Source organism: Leopardus geoffroyi, chromosome A2 (genome assembly GCF_018350155.1).
Source record: "Leopardus geoffroyi isolate Oge1 chromosome A2, O.geoffroyi_Oge1_pat1.0, whole genome shotgun sequence".
Classification (NCBI taxonomy): Eukaryota; Metazoa; Chordata; class Mammalia; order Carnivora; family Felidae; genus Leopardus; species Leopardus geoffroyi.
Genome location: NC_059331.1, coordinates 87,501,375 through 87,528,460, shown reverse-complemented (window position 1 = coordinate 87,528,460; position 27,086 = coordinate 87,501,375). Strand labels below are relative to the sequence as shown.

Sequence of the window (27,086 nt, the reverse complement as noted above, 5' to 3'; positions counted from 1 at the left end):
TGAGACCAATTCTGACACTTAACTGACTGAGCCACCCAGGCACCCCAGAAATAATTTTTAATATAAAAAAAGTGTAAGACACATAGACAAAATTCTTGAAATGTTAGTTGTTTCTATTTGCTCTATCTCTGAAGATGATACTAAAGAGTTTGAGAATAATCAAATAATGTATTAAATATAAAACAATATCGGCATGGCATACAGAAACCAAACAGAATTCATCACTTCAAAGTCATATATTTTGAGACATCTGACAGTTAAAAGTTCAACATATCTGCTGTAGTAGAACATTGGCTGAAAATAAGAGCAGCTCTCTTTTTGTTTAAAGCACAATCTCACTGGAATGTTGGACCATTCATAGCTGGTCACCTAGCAACGTGTAACATTCCTTAACATTCCTTGTCCTTTCCAGGTAGTAGTAACAATGTTTAAAATAGAGAAATGAAAATAACCAAACAAATTGTATTATTTCACTCTTTAATGGAAAGTATCTCCTGATAGATACTGGAAAATAGAAGCTGTTGAACTACGTCGAACACTTTCTTCACCAATAGCAAATTGATTTTGATGAGAACAGGTTTAGACTGTAGCGAAATAATAATCTGGACACCTAGATTTTATTTATATGTCTAAAGTGACTCATCAAATTCAGAACTTTTCTCACCTAATCAGTTTCTCAGTTCTTCCCCCAAATAGTAGTAATTATAACAATTATTATGCTACCAGGCCTGTAGGAACTTTGTTCTTTATAGAGTTGCATAGCAAGATAGGAGTGTTACTCCAACTACTTATTCATTTAACAGCAGTATATGCAGTTCATATTTGTATATAGATGTGAAAATACAAACATGATTAAAACTGTAATGCTAAAAAAGTAACAATTTCATCTTTGTGATATATGATAAAGATATAAGCATGGCATCAACTTTAATGCATCAATAGAAAAATAAAAATTACCATAGACGAAACAAAACATCAAGTGATCAATTTAATCAATCCCAGCTACAGATTAAATGGTATGCTATGATCTGTGGCCACCTAAGCCAAAACATTTCCTCTCCTTAGTCTTGACTGAGAAATGTGGGTTCCCAACACATTTCCTCTATCCTGATGGTTTCTTCTCTTAAAAGCCTAATTGCAATCCTTCCCATCACTCTCCTCTCTACAACTGAACAGGGTAAGGAGGTGTTGGGTGTGCTGCTCTCAAATCCATCCCTTCTGATTCTAAACCAGGTGCTAACCAGGCAGGAGATGCGTTGCTGGTCACTTACTTGGGCTTCCTTCTAGCTTTGCCATATTATCAGGTGTTGCCATGAGCATTCAGCCTGGCAAAGCCTCATTTTCCTCATGTATAAACAGAGGGGGCTTTGTTTTTTTTCTTTTTATTTTAAGATCCACTGGGATGATGTAATTTTAAGGCATTTTCTAAGAATAGAATAGAATAGAATAGAATACAATTATATTGTTGTTAACACTCTCATCATTGATGCATTAGACTGACTTGGAGAAAAATGTGTATTTTAGTATTTATCCATTCAATATTCATTCAGTTATGTATTGAGTGTTGCCTAGATACTGTATGCTTACTACACATTTTATACCAGAATCTCAGCTTTGCAGAACTGAGCTCTTCCTCTGTTTATGCAGGAAAAAAAGGTGATTTTTTGCCCTATCTTCCCTTTCATTCCTACCTTCTGTTATTGCTCACTGTGGTAACTACTATAAGCACAAATGTCTCCCAAGTTTTGCTACCAGGATAATGTCCATATATATTGTGTGCACGGAAAACCACTTTTATCTTTGTATTTTCTATTGACATGTAACAAATTACCACAAATTTAATGACTTAAAACAGCACACATTTAGTATCTCACAGTTTTCTTGGGTCAAGAAATCCAGGCACAGCTTAACTGGAATCTCTGGTCAGGATCTCAGAATGCTGCAGTCTACGTGTTGGCAAGGCTGCATTCTGTTCTGGAACTTGGGGATAGTCTTTCAAGCTAGCGAGTGTGGTTATTGGCACAACTCAGTTTCTCCCGTTATGGGACTAGGCTCCCCTTTGCTCCCTGGCTGTCAGCCAAGCCACTCTCAGCAACTAGAGACTCTTGAGCATCTTGCCCTGTGGTTCCCTCTGTTACCCTCTCACACATGGCAGGTTCCTTCTTCAGGGCCAGCAGAAAACTGTCGTCTTAATGGGCTAAGGGAATAAAATCATGGTAGTGACTATCGCATTACCTTTGTCAGCTCCTACTGGTTAGAACCAAGTCACATGTTCCTCCTACATTCAAAGTGACTTATTGGGAGTCAAGATAGATTATGTCTTCCACAATCTTATAGTATCTCCAGAAGTACAGAAGGAACACTTATTCATAAGTGTTTAATTACAATAGTATTCTTCTTCCTACTTACCTTTTATTAAATAAAACTGGCACTTATTTTGGAAAGGCCATCATAGCATTACAGTATTATGAGTTTAAACTATTTTATTTCCACCAATAGTGATAAGGTTACATGAGTGTCTCCCAATACAACAATTTTCTTTAACATACATAGTAAATGACCCCGCTCCCAGTCCTAGGCTGTCATCCTAAGATCAGTATCTAAACAAGTAAGCATTAAGGCCATATCTATAAATTGACCCAATCTTCTAATTTTGTAACATCCAATTTCATATCAAATAATTACTTCATTTTGGAAGTACTGCTAAATGAATTAAGTTTTTTTATTTCCTTTTATAGAAGTATCATACAAACCCCCTCAGATTTTACCTTTATGTTTATAATTTTGCATTTGCCTTATATAAGCTAAAATAAAGAAAAAAATCCACGTGTTATTGAATGAGCAAAACATGATTTTTGTAGTGTGGCAGTCCTGGGAAATTTTCTTGGTGGACATTATTTTTGAAGTATTTCAGGAAGAGGAAACCCTATGTATCCTTAATAAAATCAGTATACAAATATCTTTTATTTGAAAGATGTTAAACAAAGCCAGACTGCCAATATCTTTTGATATTTATTTGTGACTTTTTGGCATATATATAATCTTTTATATGTACGTGTGTGTATATATATATATGGAACATTGTGTGTGTGTGTGTGTGTGTGTGTGTGTGTGTGTGTGTGTGTCTTTGTTATTTCCCATGACAATGGCCATTTCAGTCATGGGGCAATTCAATGGGGGGGGGGGGCATCTCCTCTACTGTGATGTGAGTATGAATAGCCTTTTATACTTGCTTTGTGTAACATTTTTATCTTAATATTAACTCACATTACATTAGAAAAGACAAATGTGAACTTTTGTTGATGGAAATGTGACAAAGAATGTTCTCTTTGAATCTTTCATATATGTAAAGGATATATATTTAAAACTAGAAAAAAGGATTCTATACAACAATTGGCTGTGTTAGAAAAAGCTAATGGGAATAGTTGAGTTTGTAATTTGTAGACTGAGGTTTAGAGTCAGATTAGATTTTGTATTAATGTGGTGCTTCCATTTTGATGCTGCTGGACACAGTCAAGTAGGGATTGCTGTTAAGGCAATTTATATGCGTTGTATTTGTAGGAATGTTTTTCTCATAAAGTACAAAAATTTGTAAAGATAAAGGAAAATGGTGAAGTAATGAAATATTCTTTAGGTCTTTAGACTCAAGTGTAAGTTCATTAATGTAGCATTTGGTAAGACACAAAAGGGAAATTACTGTGTTTTTAATATGTTAGTTTATTTTCCTAAATATTTACATAGATAATTTATAACAGAAATTAGTAGGTGAAAGAATATAAAAATAAACTTTCATAGCCTCACTCAGGAGTATAATTAATGTGTAAACTATAAAAATAGAGTCGATTAAACTATCCTTTGGAAACTTTTCCATTATCCTTAGTACTTCATTAACACTAATATTTATATAGATAATCTTTCTTCTTCAGCCCAATGAATGGCATGACTAAATTGCAATACATCATTATCCTGTGATAACTTTATTGTGAATAATAAACTCCATTGATTTAAAGACTACTATTAATAAGATAGTGTGTTCACTTACAAGATTTTGCTTTTCCTTGTTGTTTAGATGTAGTATGTGGTTTTGTCAAAATGAACCAAGGATTTTAATTTTGTCTAAACTTAATGGTCTAATAATTGTAATATCATAATATTTTCATATAATATTTTAAAATGAAAATAATAACTTTCTTTTTAATACTTTAAAATACCAGAACTTTTTTTTTTTTAACGTTTATTTATTTTTGAGACAGAGAGAGACAGAGCATGAACGGGGGAGGGGCAGAGAGAGAAGGAGACACAGAATCGGAAGCAGGCTCCAGGCTCTGAGCCATCAGCCCAGAGCCCGATGCGGGGCTCAAACTCACAGACCGTGAGATCGTGACCTGAGCTGAAGTCGGAGGCTTAACCGACTGAGCCACCCAGGCGCCCCATAAAATACCAGAACTTTTAATGTAACATGTTAATAAACCGATAAAAGTTAAACTAGATTTAAACTTTAAATTTAAATCCAAATATAAAGATTTTTCCTTAATATGCTCATTTTATTTTATACACAGCTTATTTTATTTGTGTTTTATTTCAACTTTATTGATGTACCATGGACTTATAAATTTGTGAGATATTTAAAGTGCACACTGTGGTGATTTGATTTACGTATATATTGTGAAAAGATCTCCCCCCCCCCCCCCCCATCTAGTTAAGACATCCATCACCTCAGGTATTTATATTTTGGTGTGTAAAAACACTTAACTTCTACTCTCTTAGTAAATTTCACTTGTACAATATAGTGTTAAAACCATAGTCACAATGTTTTATATTAGATCTTCAGAACTTTTCCATCTCAGAGCCCCTGGCAACCACTTTTCCACTCTCTGTTTCTATAAGTTTGAATTTTTTTCTCACACGTATATGTGATACTGTGCGGTATTTGTCTTTGTTTGTCTGGATTATTTCACTGAGCTTAATGTCCTCAGGGTCTATCCCCATTGTCCCAAATGGCAGGATTTTCTTTATTCTCAAGGCTGAATAATATTCAGTGTGTGTGTGTGTGTGTGTGTGTGTGTGTGTGTGTGTGTGTGTGTATCTCACATCTTCTTTATCCAGTCATCTGTCACTAAACACTTAAGTTGTTTTCATATCTTGGCTATTGTGAATAGTGCTATAATGAACATGAGTACAGATATCTCTTTGATAGCCCATTTCATATCCTTCTGATATATACTTAGAACTGGGATCACTGGATCATAGGATAATTCTATTTTTAATATTTGGGGAAACTCCATACAGTTTTCTATAGTACTGTCACCAATTTACATTCCCTTGAGCAAGTACACGAGGGTTCTCTTTTCTCCACATCTTTGTCAACACTTGTTATCTCTTGTTTTTTTGATGATAGCTATTCTGCCAGATGTGTGGTATTATCTCATTTTGGTTTTGATTTGCATTTCCCAGATGATTCATGATGTTGAGCACCCTTTCAAGTACCTTTTGGCCATTTGTATATCTTTTTGGAAAAATGTCTATTTAGTTTCTCTGCATATTTTTAAATCAGATTGTTTATTTGTTTGCTGCTAAGTTGTATGAGTTCTATATATGTGAGTTTTTATGTTTTTATATTAACCCCTTATCAGGAATGTGATTTGTAAATAGTCTTTCCTATTCTATAGGTTGACTTTCATTTTGATGGTATCTCATGAATCCTTTAATCGATTTTCACTCTTTTTCATTCCTTTTTCTCATTGCTCCTTTCAGGTGACTTTTACTGCCCTGTTTTCAAGTTAACCCATCTTTTCTCTACTTCTCTGGTCTGATAGTAAACCCTTCTATGAATTTTGCAGTTCATATATTTTATTCTTTAGTTCTCTGATTTCTCTTTGATACTTTGTTATATATTCTGTTTGTTGAAATTTTCACTTTGTTCATGTATTGTTCTCCTAACTTCATTGAACATCATTATTTTGAACTTTTTAAATAAATAACTTTCCTCCATTTCATTAAGGTCCTTTTCTGAAATTTTATCTAGTTCTCTTTTTTGGAACACATTTCTCTGTTTCTTCAATTTTTTTGACTCTGTGTGTTGGTTTCTAAGCATTAAACAATCACGTCTTCTAGTCTTGATGCAATGGTTTCACGTAGGATTTAAACATTATGATTCAGGGGTGCCTGGGTGGCTTAGTCGGTTAAGCGTCCAACTTCAGCTCAGTTCATGATCTCATGGTTTGTGGATTCGAGCCCCCCACCCCCACCCCGTGCTCTCTGGTGACAGCTCAGAGCATGGAGCCTGCTTCAGATTCTGTGTCTTCCTCTCTCTCTGCCCCTCCCCCAGTCACACTTTGTCTCTGTTTCTCTAAAATAAATAAACATTAAAGAAATGTAAACATTATGATTCAGCCTGGCCTGTGCTCTTGGTTGTCTCTCAAATCTTAACGATTGTTCGATTGTTCGAGCTGCCTTCTTTGTTCTTGATGGCTCCCAGGAGTTGAAGGTATGCCAAAACGTGTTTTGATGTGGGTTTTGTTTTGTTTTGTTTTATTTTGTTTTTTTCTCATGGACCCATTATGTAGGAGTCATCAGCTAGTTTCTGGATTTTTTTCAGAGGGAATTGCTCCACGTGTAGCTGTAGATTCGGTGTGTCCATGGGATGAGGTGAGTTCAGGAGCCTCCTCTGTTGTCATCTTGGACTGGAACATTAAAAGTGACTACCTAGTAGTATATTTACCACATAATTAAAAAATACATAGGGATTTTAAAAGACTGGTATATTTCAATTGTAATCCTAAGGTTATTAAGGTAATACTTTCTCTTAATGACTTGCTACCTTTATCATTGGATGTCTCTTTTCTTTTTTTTTTTTTTTTTAATTTTTTTTTTCAACGTTTATTTATTTTTGGGACAGAGAGAGACAGAGCATGAACGGGGGAGGGGCAGAGAGAGAGGGAGACACAGAATCGGAAACAGGCTCCAGGCTCTGAGCCATCAGCCCAGAGCCCGACGCGGGGCTCGAACTCCCGGACCGCGAGATCGTGACCTGGCTGAAGTCGGACGCTTAACCGACTGCGCCACCCAGGCGCCCCTGGATGTCTCTTTTCTTATAAATATTCCCTACATACTTTAAAGGAGTTTTGAAAGTTAGATTTCTCTGTAAGACCCCCTCAGTAACATCTCTGCTTATTTGTTGTGAAATTACTGTAATTTCTGACAATCCTTTTTAAAGCTTCTGTTGTTCTCTTTGGTGACTACCGGTCTCTCTACCCTGCCATGCTGTTCACTCGAGCAAAACCCTTGTATTTTCAAGGCATCTAACTAAGGAAGCATTTTGTTAATGTTTTGAGATAGAATAGAAGCAGGGAGGCAAAAGGATTTTGTGTTGATAAAAATTTGTCCAAAGTTGAAAAACATTGGTAATATATAAACATCACTTATCAAGGACCATTTAAATACAAGCATTTCAGTTAAAAATTAATGTTCCTTCTTGAGTTTACCAGGTCTTCTATTGCATTCTATAATTTAGATTTGAGCTGGGGTGTTTTATTTTTATAAAGTATTTTTGTTTATTTTATCTGCATTTACTACATAAAATATCAAAGTGAAGCTATAGAAATGTTAAAATGTCCACATTTAAGTTATTACAAATCATATAAAGAAAACTTCTTATGTCCCCACTAGCATGTAGCTACTATAAAATAAGCAAAAAAAAAAAGTTATACTTTCTGAGTCTTTTTATTTTCTATCATTCTATTTTATCACAAATTTTAATATTTCTATGCTACTTTATTGTATACATGAAAAACTAGCAGCAACCACAGCAATGTCAAAGCAATTTCAAAGCAACAGTAATTCTTGAAAATTTACTATGTGCTTGAAGTGGTTTCTTTATATATAAAATTTCATTTCCCACAGTATTGTCACGGCCGTACATTACTTTCATTTTACCAAAGATACTGAGGCTTATAACATGTATTTGTATAGTGTTTTAAGTATTAGAATTCAGTGGTATAAGATGTATTTTACACAATTAAAGAAATGTTGTGTTGTGCTACTTTATTAAGACAGAGCACTAGTGGGGGGAGGGGCAGAGAGAGAAGGAGACACAGAATCCAAAACAGGTCCCAGGCTCCAAGCTGTCAGCACAGAGCCCAACACGGGGCTCGAACTCATGAACCGCGAGATCATGACCTGATCCAAAGTCGGACGCTCAACCGACTGAGCCACCCAAGCGCCCCATGTTGTGCTACTTTATTAAGATGGATATAATTATAATTTTCTTTCACTGATCCTTTTCTACAGGGTTTTAGGTGTATTCAGTCACCAAAAATTAAATGGTAGTAGGGATGCAACTACTTAACTCTTAAGACATTTCCATCTATAGAATGAAACTATAACCAAATCTTTAAAAATAGTCACTTATACCAATGAATAGATTTCAGAGTTCCACAACTACTCTTTTAGCTATACCTTTACAAAGTGTAATAATCCCATGTGTAGATTCTAAACATATGCTATGCCATATATGATATAGGGCTGAAATTGTTTTTCATGGGCTATGTTTTTATTCTGTTTTTTTTAAGCTTAAAAACAAATAAGTAAAACCAAATGCCCTGAGCACTCTACTATACCCTACTACAGTGTACTCTTCTGAGTGTAGCATTATAATAAGTTTTGATGTATGGAATGATCTTGAACATATGCCTATATGGTAAGGAAATGTCTTAAATCATCTTTTGGGATCTCAGACTGACATGTCTCAAAATTGATAAAGACAGACCAACCACATTAGAAATTCAGTATCTGTGTGTGTGTTTATGAAAAGTTTAACAAGTAGTAAATTACAGCTCTGAGGGATTCAATCATGAAAAGTGAAAGCAAGTCTTTTAAGAAACTGTTATTACTTTTAACAGATAAATTCCGTGACCAGCTATTTTAAAATCCTCATTTTGTAATTTCCAAAATATCCTTAGCACACTAAAAGATAGATTAAACTGATTGAATGAAGAATGGGTAATAACTTCTTCATTTGTTGCCCTTTATTAGTATCTATGTAATGTCTTATTATATAATCAGTCCTGGTGAATTCTTTAAGACTACTGTCTAAGTAAGAACTCAACTGTTGGTAAGCAGCCTTAGTTGAGACCAAGTCCTATACTAGATGATGTTCTGTACTCACACAGCTATATTCAATGTGTATCATAAATTAATCTCTACTCACAGGGGTAGCAATGGACCAAGATACTGGTGACAGAAAAGCTTCATAAGTAAGGCCAGAGAAGGCTAGTATCTTATTTAACTCTGACCCATTGAGAACAGCAGGAAAGTTAGATGCATACAGTTGATTTGCTTAGTTTTTGTTTTTGTTTTTCTTTTTATTTTGAGGCTCAATCTTCAGAACACTTACCCTGGTTAAAAAAAAAAAAAAAAAAAAAAAAAAAGTAGAAAGAGGGAGGAAAGTAGGAGGCACTTACCCTGGTTAAAAAAAAAAAAAAAAAAAAGTAGAAAGAGGGAGGAAAGTAGGAGGGAAAGAGAGGGAGAAAAGAGGGTAAAAACAAGGAAGGAAGGGAGGAAGAAAAGGAGAGAGGAAATTCATTTGGAATTACCTTATAACCTGGAAATGATGTTTTAGCAAAATATATCCCTACCTGGATAAATGGCAGAAGGGTTCCATAATCCCGCGTTACTTGGTTGTTGAATGTTTGTACTGTGTTGACATTGACTCCAGGGATTGTTTTTGAAGAGTAAAGTGGGAAGGGAACAGGATCTGTAAGAAAGCTGTCTTTTAAAATTTAGAGATTTTTGAAAGAGTTGAAAACGGGCCTTCAATCACTGAATAGAAATAATTTTAATCTAAAGAAATAGTTAATTGTGTTTTGATTTAAGAAGAATTCTGCTTTCTTTTAGTACTTTTAAAATATCCTTTTAGTACTTTTAAAATATCCTTGACATTTGTAATAAAAATATTTCTGGTGCTGTATATATACGCTTGCTAATTTTTAGCTGATTATAAAGAAAATATAAACTTAAAACATCAACAGTTCATTTATATCACACTCAATTTTCACACAATAATCATTCTCCATCTTTTTATTCATGTAGCTAATTACAGAAAAATCTGTTCTATGAAATAAAGTTTACTAAGTTGTTCATCAGTCAAGAATTTTATTTTGCCACACGAAAAATGTCATGTTAATAATGCACAATGTTAGTTGATGAGTTAAGGCTAAAAAATGAATAGTAATTCATAAATTATGATTGTATTTTCGTCTTATCAGTTGCAATCATTTGTATGTTTAAATTGTGTCTTCTCAATTTATGATAGCTCTTACTGTCTTTTACATGAAATGCTCCTCAATTTCATAAGTGAATTATACACTCTGGTGTTTCTTATACTGAGAACATCTTTATACAATATGTTTACAAAGTGTCTGGCCAAAAGTGGACAAAGATACCTGTATTATATCATGGTGATATCATTGAATTCCAAAAATTATTTTTTAATACCAGGGGATTCATTGTAGATCCTACAAAAATCTCAGAATGTCCTATTTCATATCATCTATTATTGAATTCAGAATAATATCCTTTTGTTATTGGTGTCCAGTCCCAATATTCATGTTGTAGATAGCTTCTGGGCACCAGAGCTCACGTCATGTGCACCTTATAACTCATGATAACTGTTGTTCCTTTAAAATGTTACTAATAATTTGCTATTTTTTTCAATACAGGTAATGGATTAGGAATTAGAATTGTGGGTGGTAAAGAAATCCCTGGACATAATGGAGAAATTGGAGCCTATATTGCCAAAATTCTTCCTGGAGGAAGTGCAGAACAGACAGGAAAACTTATGGAAGGTAAGAATAAGGATTTCATTGTTGATTAAAATGAACATACTTATATTAAACATATTTTAATTTAATATGCACATTTTCTCTTTATTTACCACGTAGGTAACCCTCTCTCCTTATGGTTAATTATGAAATTTTGGTATCGTAATATAAAAGAAAATGTGTTCACAACTATATTCATTTTATTTTCAATTGCATTGTCCCTTTGGCAGTTGGGTTTGCTCTGTGAATATCTTACTTAAGAAACACTAATTAGTCAATATTGTTTACTAACTTGGGCAATATTATTAAAACCACTTTGGTTATTGAGATTATTTTTTTTATAAATACTAAGAAAATTATATTGAAATCATAACTGTAAAAATGCCAGGATCATGAATTTACATGTTGGATATGGGCATTTTCCCACTACAAACAGAACTGCATTCATGACAAGATGAAATGGTCTACAAAAACTAAAATTTATACTCTATGGCTCTTAACAGAAAAAAATTTACCAACTCCTGTGCTAGGTTACTGTCTACTTTTGGGTACTATACATCTTATCACATCAAAAGCATTTAAAAAAAAAGAACTTTACAGATGTATCTAAAGGTCCATAAAACATGTATTTTATCAGTTTCTTCCACATGTCATAAAATGTTCGGTTCTCAAAACACAAAGTGATTTTTTTCACTTGTTTTTTAGTTGATTGGGTTGTTTCCAAATCTAACATATGGTTTATAAGCTTTCTGTGATATTGTTTATGATGGATATTTTTTATCATAAAACAGCCTCAACCTATCATTTTATTTCATTCTAAATAAAATACTTATTTGGAAAGTGTTTTTTTCTCATTTCATAGTTTTATAAAATGTTGTTTGTTATTTAAAATTCTCATTATGCTAAAATGATTCACTATTATTTTCTTCAATGTATTGGAACCTCCCAAAAATGTCCATGGATATTTTGGTAGACTATTAGAATAAACACAAACTTGAGGTATTATTTACTCATCACAGTGTTCTTACTGGAGCCAGTTGGTACCAAGTCTCTAAGATACGCTCTTCCTAACTTCACATCATTTAGTGACGTCACATTAATGGCTTGAACTGGTCTTGGTGGGAGGATTTACAAAGTGGAAACAGATCAATGTGATAAATTAGGCCTGTTTGTTTTGTTTATCTGCTTGTTGGTTTTCAGAATGCCAGATTACCAGGTCATCACCTAATATGTAACTGAAAGCATATTTTTAAAAATATTCCAATGTGCTGCATAAAACAGAGAAAGGTAGGAGAATTCGCCAGAAAGCTAAAAGAAAGTAAAAACTGTGTCAGTCAAGATATAATAATTATGAGCAAACTAGTGAGTCTGTACAAAGTTTCTATGACTATAATCTTATCATGCCTGATGCTACTCTTTGATGTTGCAGTCTACTTAAGCTATAGAAATTGAGACCATTTTTAATTGACACCATTTTTAACGATGGAAGTGATATGCCACTTTTATACAGCATACTCCAGAAGGAAAGGTGTATGCTGCTTTTATTCTAAAATAAAAATTGCAGCAACTGTTTGTTTTATAGTTATGCAAGGATACCTGAATACAGATAAATGTTCATACTTTTGTCTGTAATTACACCATGGAAATTGACAAATACTACAAATCAGCGTGGTTTGAAAGATGTTTTAAATGAAGTGTTTTGTGATGAAATGATACTTTTTGTACTTGGTAGTCTATGTGGCCATTCTTAAGTTCATACACTTAAATTAAAAAAAAAAAATAGATATAATACAGACTAAGAGAGAAAACTGAAGTGAACCTAATGTCCAAATATGTCCTTTCATGTCCAAAGATGAACTGACTAGAAGGTCATCAGTCCAAATGGGAATACACAAGGACAATATTGTTTGACCAATATATTTTCTGGATATATATCTATATGTATTTATATTTACATAATTTTTGTTTTGTCTGTAACTATGTGTTTTATTCATACATGGCATTCTTAGAACCCTCATCTTCAATCTCTAATAGATTATCATACAGTTTCAGAGCAGTATATTGGTTAAGACACAACTCTGATTTTTATGTCTTATGTGAGATGTAACTACAGTAATACCAAGTGTAGATCACTGAAGTCTTGTGGATTTTTTAATATTTAAAATTTTTATGACATCATAAAATTTTATTTATTGAAGGCAATAACAACAGTTAATTCTCCATAGTTTGAAATTCTTTTCTTTTCTAAGGAAAAAAATGTATACGAGTAGATAGATAAAATATGTATTTGTATGCATGTAATTGTACTTCTCTATCTGTAGAACGAATTCCAGGTAGACTTAGGAATTGATTTGATGTCTTCCCGGTGTATCTTTCTGCATTTCTGAATACAAAACTATATACCCTGAGCCTTTATGATTTAAAATTGCCTCACGCTTGATTTAAAACATACGTGAATGACAGTTGGTTGACCATAGAATTCTTAGACTGCATTTTTTCCCCACTGCACACAATGGCGCTATTGTTAAAAAAGAGGTTGACCCTACGGTTTTTTCCTAAGTTTGGTTATTTGTCTTACGGTAGGCTTTTCAGTCTCATCAGGGTCTTACATACTTATACTCTTGCAGCACTCAGAGGCATGGATTCTGACTGTGTTGACTTTTGGAAGAGCAAGAGTATTTTCAGGTTTCCTCTAGCTTTTTATCGTCAGGATTTGTGCATTTAAAACACACTACCAATCATGTAGGCTTTCTGATGCTGTTCAGAAAGTACTGACTTACGTAACTAACATTAAATGGAGGGGAGAAGGCCTCACTACTTCCTGAGTCCACTGAGCTGGTTATTTGTTAAAAGGAGATTTTTATTCAGTGTTTTTTGAAAAATCTTTTTGAACTAGGTTGTCTATCTTGTTACATAATGTAGGAAAGAGTTGTGTTTCGGAATGCTGATACTTGGCAGTAATTACTATTGCCCAATCATTAGGCTATTCTCAAAAAATTCATTTTTCTACACTCATAATATAGGCTTGTGCCATACTCTGCAGTTAAAAAAAGCAGTTAGAGAACGTTGCATTAGTCAAAATTTCCTGAGCCAATCTTTTAGTTTTACAAAAATCTGTGGTGATTTTCTGAAAGAACTTGCACGGTCAGATATTTGAGGAATCCTAATCTTCCAATACCATACAATTTATTTTTCGGCAACATTAGTAAGCATTCTTAAACAGATATTGGACAAAGAATGATCTTTGGCTACCTATTATTCTTCATTTTAATGCTTAAAGTCAGTTTTCCGTTAAAAAAAAAGACAAAACATCTGGGGAATTAAACTACAAATCTGATTTTCTGAACTGCTATTTGTCACTATTTGCTTTAGGATTAAAATTTTAAACAATTTTAGATCAACACTGTTGGGGCTCTGTATTGATCATCAATATTGGGACTTTAAGTGGTGTATAATTTTGTCTATCATTTTCTCCTTTGATGTTGTTATTTCTCTTTGGACTAATTTGAGCATCTAAAAACACACTTGAATATATGGAGTTTGTGTATTTAAAACCTGCCACTTCCATTTTAAATGTTTATTTTTAAAGGAACGATTATAAACCTTATTATAGTACAGTATCAATGCTAGGTTCAATATAATCAGCACCTTAACTAATGGCCTCAAAAAACTAGATGCGTCCTCTGTGATATATTTTCTTTTCTCTATATTACCTAGTGAAACCTGTTCAGTGTGATTACAATTTTAGGAAGTTTTGAATTCGTGACATGCTTTAAAAATAAAACTTTCTCTAAAAATAATTCTTTATAGGGGTGCCTGGATGGCTCATTTGGTTAGGCATCCAACCTCAGCCCACTTCATGATCACACAGTTTGTGAGTTGGAGCCCTGCATCTCTCAGCCCAGAGCCTGCTTCAGATTCTGTGTCTCCCTCTCGCTCTCTGCCCCTCCCCGCCCTTCTCTCTCACGCTCTCAAAAATAAACATTAAAAAAAAAAATTAAATGAATAACTCTTTACATATTGTTTTCAGATCAAAGTTCCAACCATCTCCAAATCTGGGGAGTCTATAATACAATTGTTTTGTTTTGTTTTGTTTTTTTAATCTGATACAGACTTGGGTCAGTTTCTGTGTCCCATCCATTTGTGCACATATCAGTTGTCCATGGATCTAAAATCATGACCCTTAACACCGAGGGTTTTTTCTCCATATTTGGTGCCCAGTACAGTGTCAAATAAAACAAGATTTCAAATAATATATATAAAAATTAGTGTTAAAGAATTAATTTTTGATTACAGGTGTTATATAGTAATTAAGTTTCTCTTCACAGGATTTTGTGAAGCAAACAATCTTATGTAAAGAACCGTGTACATTTAAGACAGCATCCATATTTGGTGATACAACTTTTGATTACCTTTTCAGGAAAAGAAATGACAAAATAAAAACCATTTCCTCTGGGCGCATGTCCTTGCAACTTTAAGCTTAACTACTCATAAATTAACATAAATTTACTCTAGGTGTTTTTTGGGGTTTTTGTTTGTTTTAGTTTTTCTTTGGTTTGAATTTAAATTAAGATCTCTGGAGTGGGGTATCGTGTGGTTACTGATATAGAAGAAAAACCCTCATCCCTGGAAAATGCAGCACCATTCTTCTGTGCTGGGACACAGTGTGAGGAAAAAATTTTCCTCTGCCAGTTCTACTCTAGCCCCAAATCATCATTTGCTTTATGGTTGAAAGAGGGCGAAGGGCACACAACAAACGAGTTTTAAATTCGAAGTTAAAATATAGCAAGTGTTCTGTTGAACTGTTTGCTGCCTGACACATCTGTGTCTGATTTATTTGCACTTAAATGGTGAGGGTGTTTTGCTCTCAATCTTGTGAATTAGACTAAAACGACTCACTGGTTGAATGTCTCCATTACATAGTAACCACAAGAAGTCAGGGTTTGATGGGTACTGATTCATTAAAAGTGGACCTGAGTTTTCTCAGCCTGAGCCTCCTCCCCCATCAGGAAAATTACCTAAGAGTGACACCGCTTTATTCACGTTTTCACCTCCTCCGTCTGTTGAGACACCCAGTTCAACATCCCACACCTTCTCTTTTACCTTCCCTTCTGGGAATGGAGCTGGGGGGAGTTTAGAAGCATTTTATGGCCTGATGTATGCAACTTAACACTTATCTGGCGCTGACTTGTCATTTTGGTTGCAAATGTCAGAGTGTACCACAAAACTGTAGAGAATAATGTGACAAACAGCCCCGTACCCACCATACGTTTTTATATCACTATTCTGCCACATTTGTTTCATATTTTTCTGGGGAAGGGAGACATATAAATCAATTAAAGCCTCCTGTAGTCACCTCCCTTCTCCCGACTTCACCTAATCTGAGGTTACTCTTCCACTTGCTGTTCTTCCCAGTTTTATGTATGTATTCATAAACCAAAGAAGAATTTTTTTGCTTGTTTATGAAATTTTATGTAAATGACACCTTAATGTATTTTTGCAGCCTCTCTGAGTCACATCCAGTTTATACAATTTATCCGAAGTGATACATGTGGCTCTATTTCGTTTATTGTAACTACAGGGCAGAATTCTAGTATTGTACATTTCAATGGCACTTTAAATTTAAACATTCCCTGGTTATTTAAGTTATTTGTGAGGTTTTTTTTTTTTTTTTTTTTTTTTTTTTTTTAGTATTTCAAACAATGCTATAATTTAATTTGTTAAAGTAGTCTCCTTATGCACATGTACAGGAGTTTCTTGGACAAGTTAAATTTCAGGCTATAATGACTATCGTGTTAAATAATGTAGGAGGAATGTTGTATGGTTTTTTCAACAATAATAGATTTTTCCAAATCGCTGTCCAAAGTGTTATATTGTTTTTACACTTGTCCGTAGTCAGTTACTACTTTTGTTACTCTACATCTTTGGTCCTCTTCCTCTACATTTTCTTTTTCAAATGTAGGGGCGCCTGGGTGGCACAGTCGGTTAAGCGTCCGACTTCAGCCAGGTCACGATCTCGCAGTCCGTGAGTTCGAGCCCCGCGTCAGGCTCTGGGCCGATGGCTCAGAGCCTGGAGCCTGTTTCTGATTCTGTGTCTCCCTCTCTCTCTGCCCCTCCCCCATTCATGCTCTGTCTCTCCCTGTCCCAAAAATAAATAAACGTTGAAAAAAAAATTAAAACACAAAAACAAAAACAAATGTAATGTGGGATGATATCCATTGCTTTTGTTTACCTTCCCTCCAGGAATGTGGAATACGATAATATTTTATTAATTTTGTTGGCTCTTGGGTTTTTCTCATCTGTGATTTGCCTGTTCTTTTGTTTATTCTTTAATTGTATTAGTTAGTGTATTTCAAATTGAATTTTAGGGAAACTGTATATATTCTGGATATAATCCTCTGTCAAGTAAGTAGGCTATAGATATCTTCTTCTCCCAGTACGTGGTGTGCTTTTTAGTTTGTCTGTTCGTTTTTACAGAGGTTGAAATTTTAATATGGTCAAGTTTATCATTTTGTTTCTCTTAAGTTTTCTAAGTGTTCTGTATTGTTTTGGAAATCGTCGTTGTCCAGAAGTTTTCAGAATATTGCTCTAGATTTTCTTCTAAAAATTGTAAAATCTTACTTTTCACATAATGTCCTTACAGAAATAGAATTTAATCTGTCTGTGGTCTGAGTAGAAACTTTTAAGTTTTTTCTTCTTCAGCATGGATAATCAGTTGTCTGTACACCATATATTGAATGTTATATTGTTACTCCCACTGATTTCTAATGCTCCACTTGTCAGAAATAGATTTTTTTACACATATATGGGTCTTTTATGACCTTTCTGTTCTAGTCTACTGGTCTATTGTCTATCCCAACATAAGTGTCACATTTTGTTTTAATTATGATTTCTTTGTTTTAGTCCTGACACATGGCAGGTGAACATACCATATTGCTACTCTTCAAATACTCCTGGGACAATTCTTGACCTGTGATCTTGCATATATTTTCCAGATTCTGCTTGTCAATTTTCAGGAAAATCTCTGTTGAAATTTGATGGTGATTGTATTGAAGGAATAGATTGATTTAGAAAAAAATGTATCTTTTTATATTGAGTCATGTCTCTTTGAGTCGTAAATGCATTCACAATACCGGACCCTTGTTCCGCCTAGAGATTTAATCATTGTACTCTGAATCAATACAATAAAGTAAGTTAGGACAGTAAAAAAAAAAAAAAAAAAAAAATTAACACATAATTGTTAAACATTAAAACTTTTGTATCATTTTACTCAACTTAAAATAGTATTATATACTCAGAAAAGGCAGTGTAAAAAGTATAAATAAAACAAAATTTTGTTTGGGAAATATAATGGGCCAAATGTAATCCTTTATGTGCATATCATTGCTTCTGAGGTTCATTTAATCACTGAACTTCTTAAACTCACTTCTTTTTTTCTTGGTATTCTACATCATAATTGTGAAATAAATTACTGGCATGATACTTTTAAAATTTCAACAATTTCCATAAGAGAACAAGAAATCCATAAGAAGTAAACATCTTTTAGCCAAAGAACCAAACACGGTCATTTGGTTTTAAAGATAACTTGTATCTATATTATTATTATTATTATTGATAATTAAATCAAATTTGTTTGGAAGATTTTTGGAAAGCTGTTTGGAGCCAAGATAAGAATATAATGTTAAGACCCTAATGTAGCTTCATAAAACTCTTAATGAATCAGCAGGGTCCTAGAATAGGAGAGTAAAAGTTTAAAACCAATAATATCCGCTGTTTGCTTTTAAATTGAGCAAGGGCTGTATGAAAAGTTAGCTTCTCCCAGGCCATTGCACCTGTAAAGAATGAGTTCAATTTTGTTCATCCGCGTCATTCTGTGAGAAGTATGCCTGTGGCATAAATTCTAATTCATGGAAATTCTTGGTTTCTAGTTGTTTCAATCGTAGGTGACATTGATCCAGCGAGCTAGCTCTTTGTAGAGATGAATTGACAGGGTTTCTGGCAAGAAAATGCTGTTGGATTAATGGTTGACAATCAGTGATTGGAGTGAAGGTGAGGCTAGCTGTTTCTGGAATGGTGGTTTTGTTAGCAGTTGGCCTCTGGAAATCCCTGTTATGAAGAAGTCTATGGTAGAAGATATATTCCAGTAGTATTGTTAGAAGACACACTCCTGTGTAACTTAAGGGAGAATGTTCCTAGGCAAGAAAGTCTTTATTTCTGCTTATGCTTTTTTGGCATATGTTACAGATGGCATGGCAGTGATCAAGGTTGGAGATCAAGAAACACACCACACAGATGAGTCAGCTTCCTTGTTCTTGTTCCAGGGGGATACCAGGTACGGATTGGTCATTAGCATGAGATTTCTCAAAATTCCTTAAGCTGGTGTGCCAGGTACACGTGACACAAGATCACATTTCATGTTAATACAAAGATTTTCTAACAAATATTTAGGAATCTATCTTATGGAAAGAAAAATATAAGGTACCTGGGCTGGTAGGTTGTAATATATTATTTTCAGGATTCAGTGACATCATACTTACCTTGTCAGATATTAAAGATTAGCTATGTTGCCAGGACAAAGAAATATATTTCTCTTTTGTATCCGTTTATTTTGAAATTAATCAGAGGAAATTATGTTTGAGTCATAATATTTCTGGTAGAAATATCAAGAAAACTAAATGATTGCCCTGTCTTGTACATTTTTTGCTAAGTGTAACTAATAATCCATATTCTAATTTGATTACTTTTATTAACAAAGGTAGCATACCTTGAAATATTTATATAAGCTCAAGTGATACTGCTTCTTGATGAACAATTGTTTCTATTCTTAAATTCCGGATTAGTCTGGTCAATATGCCATAACAGGCTACATTTTAGTGGGTGTGTGAATTGGAGTGGTTTTTTTGGAAGCAAGGATATTGAACCATCTTTAATATTCATGCCAGACCTTCAGTCAGCCAGTGCTTTAGCACATCCCATATATTCGGAGAGTGTTTTTACAGTCAGACACATCAGTATTTAAGTTCAGCTGTTGTACGTATTGCCTGGATGTGTTGTTTAACTTTTAGTTTCTTGATGTTCTCAGTAGGGAAACTGAGATAATAATAGTCAGACTTAGAAACAATGTACCAGAAATACAGTGTTTTTCATGAGTGGTGAATATAATCATGTTTACTTTCACTTTGGAGATCTTTGATGGTAAGAAAAATATTTGCAATATTAACCTTGAATTCTGTGTCCCCCATATGTGGACATACTTAAATAATTGACCATAGTCAGTTCTGATCTCGGAGCTGCAGGGATGCAGAATATTTCTAATTAACAGAGCATCAAACTTAGGTCACAAAACTCTGACCCAAGCCATCTTCATCACTTTAGTCCAGTTACTCGTGTTCTCTAAGTTTCCTTTTATCTCGTCTGTACAATTGAGAGATTTCAAGACCTGTCTCACAGAGTTAACAGTGAGTGACAGTTACTTATGTTTATTTTTTATATGCTTTGTTAATCTTACAAAGTTCAGACTTCCTATAAGGGACTATCGAACTGTTAGAGCCCTCTGCGATAATGGAAAGTTATTTTAGTTTTAGTTATCAGGCTTGAATAAATATCAAAAACAAAAAACCTTAATGCCTGAAGTAAGTAAGCCATTTTTCATTTAAATGTATTATCTCCTGGGGCACCTGGGTGACCAGTCTGTCTTGATTTCAGATCAGGTCATGATCATCCTGGTTCATGAGTTCAAGCCCCACATCAGGCTCTGTGCTGCCAGTGCAGAGCCTGGTTGGGATTCTCATTCTCTCTTTCTCTCTCTCTCTTTCTCTCTCTCCCTCTCTCTCTCTTTGTCCCTCTGAATAAATAAATAAACTTAAAAAACAAAATACCCGTACTACCTCCTAACTGTAAAACCATTGGCTAATCTTTTAAAAGTCTTCTCATTTTTTCTTCTTATCAACAGTATGTTAATCAGTAAACCTCACATCTGATTAAAATGTATAGGCGCACATACAATGAATATCTGTTCACGTAACTTTCATGGTCTATCAGTCGCTGAAAACACATCTTGTTAGTGACCAGAACTGTGGTGTCCGATGTCTTGCTCTCAGTGTCTGGACTAATCTTTCTCATCAACTCCTTTTGTGCGGGACTTTTGACAAATCACAAAAGCTTACCGGGTCTTGAGCATTCAATGTATGGGATCCTCCATTAGACCTTTCTATAATGCATACTTCAGAGACACTTTACTTGTTGAAGAGATGTGGGGGAGAGGATGAACCTTGGGATGAAACATGGTTCAATTTTAGGTTTGGGAGGCGGAGGTGAAGCAGTACATGAGCCACGATAAGCTGAGTATGTTAGATAAAATGAAAATTCAAACACTAGAATTATGGGCTAAAGAAAAAAAATTAAAGGGAAATTAGAAAATATTTTGAACAAAATGCAAATGAAAAAGCAATGTACCAAAATTTATGGGCTGCAACTAAAGTAGAGCTTAGAGGCATATTGATAGTATTAAGTACTTATATTTGGAAAAAAGGATCCAAAGGCACGAGAAACAGAAGAGAAAATTAAGCTAAAATAACTTAAAGCAAGGAACTATTAAAGATAAAAGCAAAAACCAAACAGAAAACAATAACTGATTATGACAGAAAACAGACAGGTGGTTTCCTGGAGCTGAGTTTGAGTAGAAGAGAAAAGTGGGAAAGAGTCAGTGGGAACTCAAGGCACGAAGAAAGTATTCTCTATCTTGATTCTGGTTGTGGTTTATACAGTTGTATATATTTGCTATCATTTCACTGTACATATAAAATAGGCTGTTTTTATTACATGTATGCTATATCTTGGTAAAGCTGATCTTAAAAAATTCTTAGATATTTTTGGAAATGGGACAATGAGTATTTGAATATGAAGCAGTTGTAATATATAAAATAATGTCATTGCTTTTTAAAATAAGGAGTCCTTATCTATTAGAAATACATATTGACATATTTGTGTATGAAATAATAGAACTGCTGAGATTTGTTTCATAAGAATGTTAGTAGTTCGGAAGTATTTGGGGATAGAGATGAAACATAATTTCCGTGAGTTGATAACTGTTTAAAGTAACTTATGAGTAAATAACATTTTCTATTAAAAAAAAAAAAAGACTGTGAGGGGGATTACATGGGATGAGAAAAGAAATGAGATCAGAATGAATAAATTATGGCACTTTAACGAAAGGACCATCTCAGGGCTCCTCTCTCACTTGTATGAGCCCCCGCCAAAGCTCCAGGAAGTTCTAAGGAATGTGTAATGTTTGCTGCCTTTGTCACCTTTTCATCATTTGTCATGTGTTGTGGTTTCTTTTGTCCTTTTCATAAAAATTCATTTGTGCCAAATTTTGTATTCGTAATCTTATATTTTTCCTTAAAATTGCATAAGCTTCAGGCCGTGCAAAGCCTAAATTCATCCCTGCATGCGCTGTTTCTGGACGGGAAGAACATTGAGGTGCATACTGCAGAACTGTAAGACTCTGTTGGGGTGCACTCTTAATATACTTAAAATTTAGATGGAGGTAATAAACAGGGAGTTCAGAGAGAAGAGGCTGTGAAGGAGTGGTGGTGATATTCTTAGGAATGCCAGCAATAATGAAGGGTTCAAATGGGTTGCCACATGTATTCAGTGACTACTCTCTATGGGTTTATCCTAGAATGATGCAAAGTGATATAATGCTCCCCTGCTTTCAAAGTGCCTACCATCTAGAAAGGCAGTGGATGGAAGGTACTCACTGGAAGGTAGCGTTTGATCAGGGTGTCAATGAATAAAAGTGTAAAATAAATCCAAAGAACTAGGAAAAAATACCTTTAAGGAAAAACAATATATTCCTTTAATGGCTTTTTTTGGGGGGGTAGGAACTGTATGTTTTATTTTCATTTTAATAAGAGAAAGCTAGAAATTCAGAATACGGTAGTTGATTCTGCAATCATTAGAACCAGTAAAATACTAAATGGAGCTTACAGATATGGCTCTTCCCATCCCAAAGAACCCCAGGTAACCTTGCAGTAATTTCTAAAGGCAGATTATAAGCTCTCCAGGGCAAGGAACTGTTTAGGAACTAAAACAGATCTTTACAGTCGTTCATTTATTCCATTTGTTAATTTTTAAAATAGTTCAACATAGTTAGGGTATTCTACTGTGTTCCCAGTAAAGTAATGAGTGCCGAAGCAGAGAGAACCTTCTGTGGGATTGCAGGCTTTTGGGTCAGCACAAGTTCAGATGAAAGCCTTTTCATATGTAGAGTAAGTTCCACTGAGCATTGGAAGAAAATAAGATTTATCTTATTTTCTCTTAGGCTACTTTTGTTTTCTTTTACTTTCTACTCTTTCCCGGATTCTACTCACTGTCATTATGGCCCTTGAGTCTGCTGAGATCAATGATTGATCCAATTATTTCTATAATTGTTTTTTTAGTACATGTTGCGTAGAGCAATCTCTGATGACCCTGTGGGGACATTAATGAGGAAAGCATGAACTGTACATTTTAGTAGCTGAGACAGAAAAGAGCAAAGTTTGTTTGTTTTTTTTTAAGTACTCTATATTGAATGGTAATATGTGCTAAGGAAAGAAATATAATAAGGAGCATAGATCCAGCTTGTCAGACAATCAGGTTGCAAATTTAGAGGGGATGATCACGAATGACCTTACCAAGCAGGCCGAAACTGAGTGAAGTCCCCAAGGAGAGGAAAGAGTGAGCCAGAAGTTACTGACATTACAGGAGACAAATGAAAAGGGCAAAGGCCCAGAGCAAGACCATACCTGGTGTGTGCCAGGAACAGTAAGATTGCAAGGAGGCCAGTGTAGCTGCAGCTAGTGGGCATGTGAGGGCGGACTGTGGACGTTTTGGTCAAAGTAGTCAATGAGATAGAATCTTGTGGGCCACTGTAAGGACTTCAGCTTTTTTTTTATGTTTATTTATTTATTTTGAGAGAGAGAAAGGGAGTACAAGAGCGTGCAAGCAGGGGAAGAGAGAGAGAAAGAGAATCCCAAGCAGGCTCCATGCTGTCAACACAGAGCCCAACATGGGGTTCACAAACCAACACGGGGCTCACAACACAGGGATATCACAAACCATGAGATCATGACCTGAGGTGAAACCAAGAGTCAGATGCTTAACTGACTGAGCTACCGAAGTGCCCCTAGGACTTCAGCTTCTCCTTGTGTGGGATGAGAAGCCACTAGGCTGACACACAAGCTGAATGACATTTTTATTCACATCATTTATTGTTTTTTCCTCAATTTTTTATTTAAATTCTAGTTAATTGACATATAGTGTAATACAGTTTGCAGCAATAGAATTTAGTGATTCATCACTTACATATAACACCCAGTGCTCAACCCAAGTGCCCTCCTTAATACCCTAAATGACATTTAAATAGGAACACTCTGAGTGCCATAACTAGAATTATTTGAAGGGGTGAAGGTCGGAAAGAAAAGGAGTTTAGTTAGGAAACTGAAGAAATAATCCAGGTATGAGACGTGGCTGTTAGAACAAGGTGGGAATGGGGACATAATGATAAATTATTATATTACACTGTGCATATATCTGTATACACACACACACAATACAACATGTGTGTTAAATTTCAGCTCAGTGAAAATGACCTCAATATGTTCATTCATGTGTATACATAGTATTCAGATTTAGTTAGCCAGAAGTCACTCCACCATTTTTAAAACGTAAATCCCTACATAACAGTCCTACAGAGTAAAACATGAAAGAGACTGACTCTAGCCTGCCAAAGTGGGAGGGCCACAGGGGAAGGAAGGCTTAGACCCTCTCCAAATTTTATTATTGAAGCCTTTCCTCTTATGTCTTACATTATCAAACGCATTGAGTCCAAGTTCACTGTGACCTACCAGGCCTGTGGTAACATACCCCAACCTATTGGAACTCATGCTGGTCCATCCTTAACTCACATCTCTCAGCTCCCCACCCACCAGCCCCACTGGAGTTCTCTAATCCTGGAGCCAGAGTTTTGTCTACTTTCCGTGATGGTCCTGCTCCTCCCTGGGAAACACCATGTCAGAAATCGTAAGTGATTGACATTGGTGACCCAGAATCTACTCCCCTCTGTGACACACACTAAATATCTGTCAACTTGATGTGATTAGTTTTATCATAATTAAATACATTTACTTATATTGATTTTACACTTTTAGGGTTTCATTATTAGGTTCTATGTATCTTAAATAGCAAAGAATCATGTGGGAGGCAGGTATTCCTGAACTTAGAAGACGAATCAGGAGACCTGGCTTTTGAAACTGTCACTAAATATGATTTCTAAAGCTGAGGTTTCACATTTGTAAAAGTAAGGATAGTTACATTTACCCTACCTGTTTTACTGGAATGCTGTGAAGATAAAATGAGAAGAGGTGGGCAAAATAACTGTTAAAAAAAAAAAAAGTCTCATATTGATGCTATTAACACAAGTGAAACGGATCTAATTTTATTTCTTTTAAGCAAAAGGACTTCTTAGGGGCACCTGGGTGGCTTAGCTGGTTAAGTGTCCGACTCTTGATTTCAGCTCAGGTCATGATCTCATGGTTCATGAGATCAAGCCCCGTGTCTGCTCTGTGTAGACACTGTGGAGCCTGCTTGGGGTTCTCTCTCTCCCCCTCTCTCCCTGCCCCTCCCCTGCTTGTGCTCTCTCTCTCTCAAAATAAGTAAACTTTTTTTAAAAAAATGACTTCTTATAATTAGCTGGTGTATGTATGAATGTCCTTTGTAATTCATATAGGATAGATTGCCATTAGTTTTTTATGGTTGTAATCATGTTTGCTTATGAAATAGGGGAAATAATTTCTCTACATGAATGTTAGCTGGAGAGAAAATAGTTGAGTTTTGTTTTACATCATTTGGCAAATACTGCTGTTAAACTGTTGTCTTCTTAGGCAATTCTCATTTTTCAGTGGAAAAATCAATTATTGTAATATGTTATATAAAATTATATATCTATTGAGATTTCATTTTACATATTAAAAGTAATTGAGAACTTTTGGAATGAAATTATATCATCCAATGACATCTGTTATTTATCGAACACCCATCAAGCCAATGTAAATTATTTGCTAATTTTTCTTTGAGACATAAAAATTAGGATATTGGCACTTCTTAGGAAGTAACACCTAATTCATTGTATTTCTTTAAGATTCTCTCAGGATGGATGATAAGATGGTTATTGATTCTTTTTTGTTTGAAATGGCTTCTTTATTTCTATCCTTTGGCTTCTCAAATGATGAAAGAATTTGTACATTAAAAGTATACCATTTTAATTTTGATTATACCATTCATAATAATGATATAGTATCTTTGGCTCAAAAATAAGCAAAATACAAAAACTTAGTTAACTTTTTTGTGCACAGCAGTTGACCATGTTGCAATATTTCAAGCAATGAGTAATTAGGTTACGATAAAAACTCCCTACTTCTTTGTCAAAAGAAATGCTTTTTTCTTATACTATAGAATAAGTATATTTGCATTTACTTTTGTTTTTAAATTTTGATTGAGAGATTTCTTTTTAGAATTTTCCTTTCCAGAGATATTTTTTTTATCTGATTTGAAGTTGCAATTCACTGATCACTGCAGTGATCACTGCACTGTTCTGTGCATTCTGTCAAATAATAATTTGAAATGGAATTTATTTTGTCCTTATATATGTATTCTCAGTGAAGATGATGAGGAGGAGGATGATATTGTCACTGGTCCAGATAGTTCCTGTATTTATTAGGAAACACTTAACAAGAATAAAGTGAAGATATTTTAGATTAAAATGCATAAGCGGTGGGATACCTTTAAATAACATTCAGAAAAAGAAAGTACAGAATATATGAATATTAAAAAAGGTTAAGAACATAATTAAAGTTAATATCCTTAATAGTTCACTAGAGACACTTCAAGTAACAATTAAGGCAAGCACTTCTCTGGGGTTCATGGGTGACTCAGACAGTTAAGCGTCTGACTTCAGCTCAGGTCATGATCTTATGGTTTGTGAGCCCGAGCCCCAAGTCGGGCTCTGTGCTGAGAGCTCAGAGCCTGGAGCCTGCTTCAGATTCTGTGTCTCCTCCTCTCTCTGCCCCTCCCGCACTTGTGCTCTGTCTCTCGCTGTCTCTCAAAAATAAATAAATGTTATTTTTTTTTAAAAAGGCAAGTATTTCTCATGCACAACTGCATCATTTAGCCTAACTTCCTATGTCCATTCAATTAACTGTGTATCTATATAATCATGAGTGCATT

At 34.7% G+C, this 27,086-nt stretch overlaps 1 protein-coding gene across 9 annotated transcripts in view; it reads left to right on the top strand.

The window, feature by feature from the left end:
* The window catches only part of PCLO (piccolo presynaptic cytomatrix protein), a 419,978-nt gene that overhangs the window by 287,057 nt on the left and 105,835 nt on the right, over positions 1 to 27,086 (top strand). For 6 of the 9 annotated variants that reach the window (XM_045494642.1, XM_045494638.1, XM_045494641.1 and 3 more), the window contains exon 10: positions 10,719 to 10,844. In XM_045494642.1, the coding sequence (XP_045350598.1) occupies positions 10,719 to 10,844 (126 nt within the window). Of the gene's footprint in view, positions 1 to 6,598; positions 6,649 to 10,718; positions 10,845 to 15,148; positions 15,213 to 19,064; positions 19,153 to 27,086 lie in introns of those variants that run through there. The other 3 variants (XM_045494643.1, XR_006716260.1, XM_045494644.1) reach the window with 3 other exon arrangements.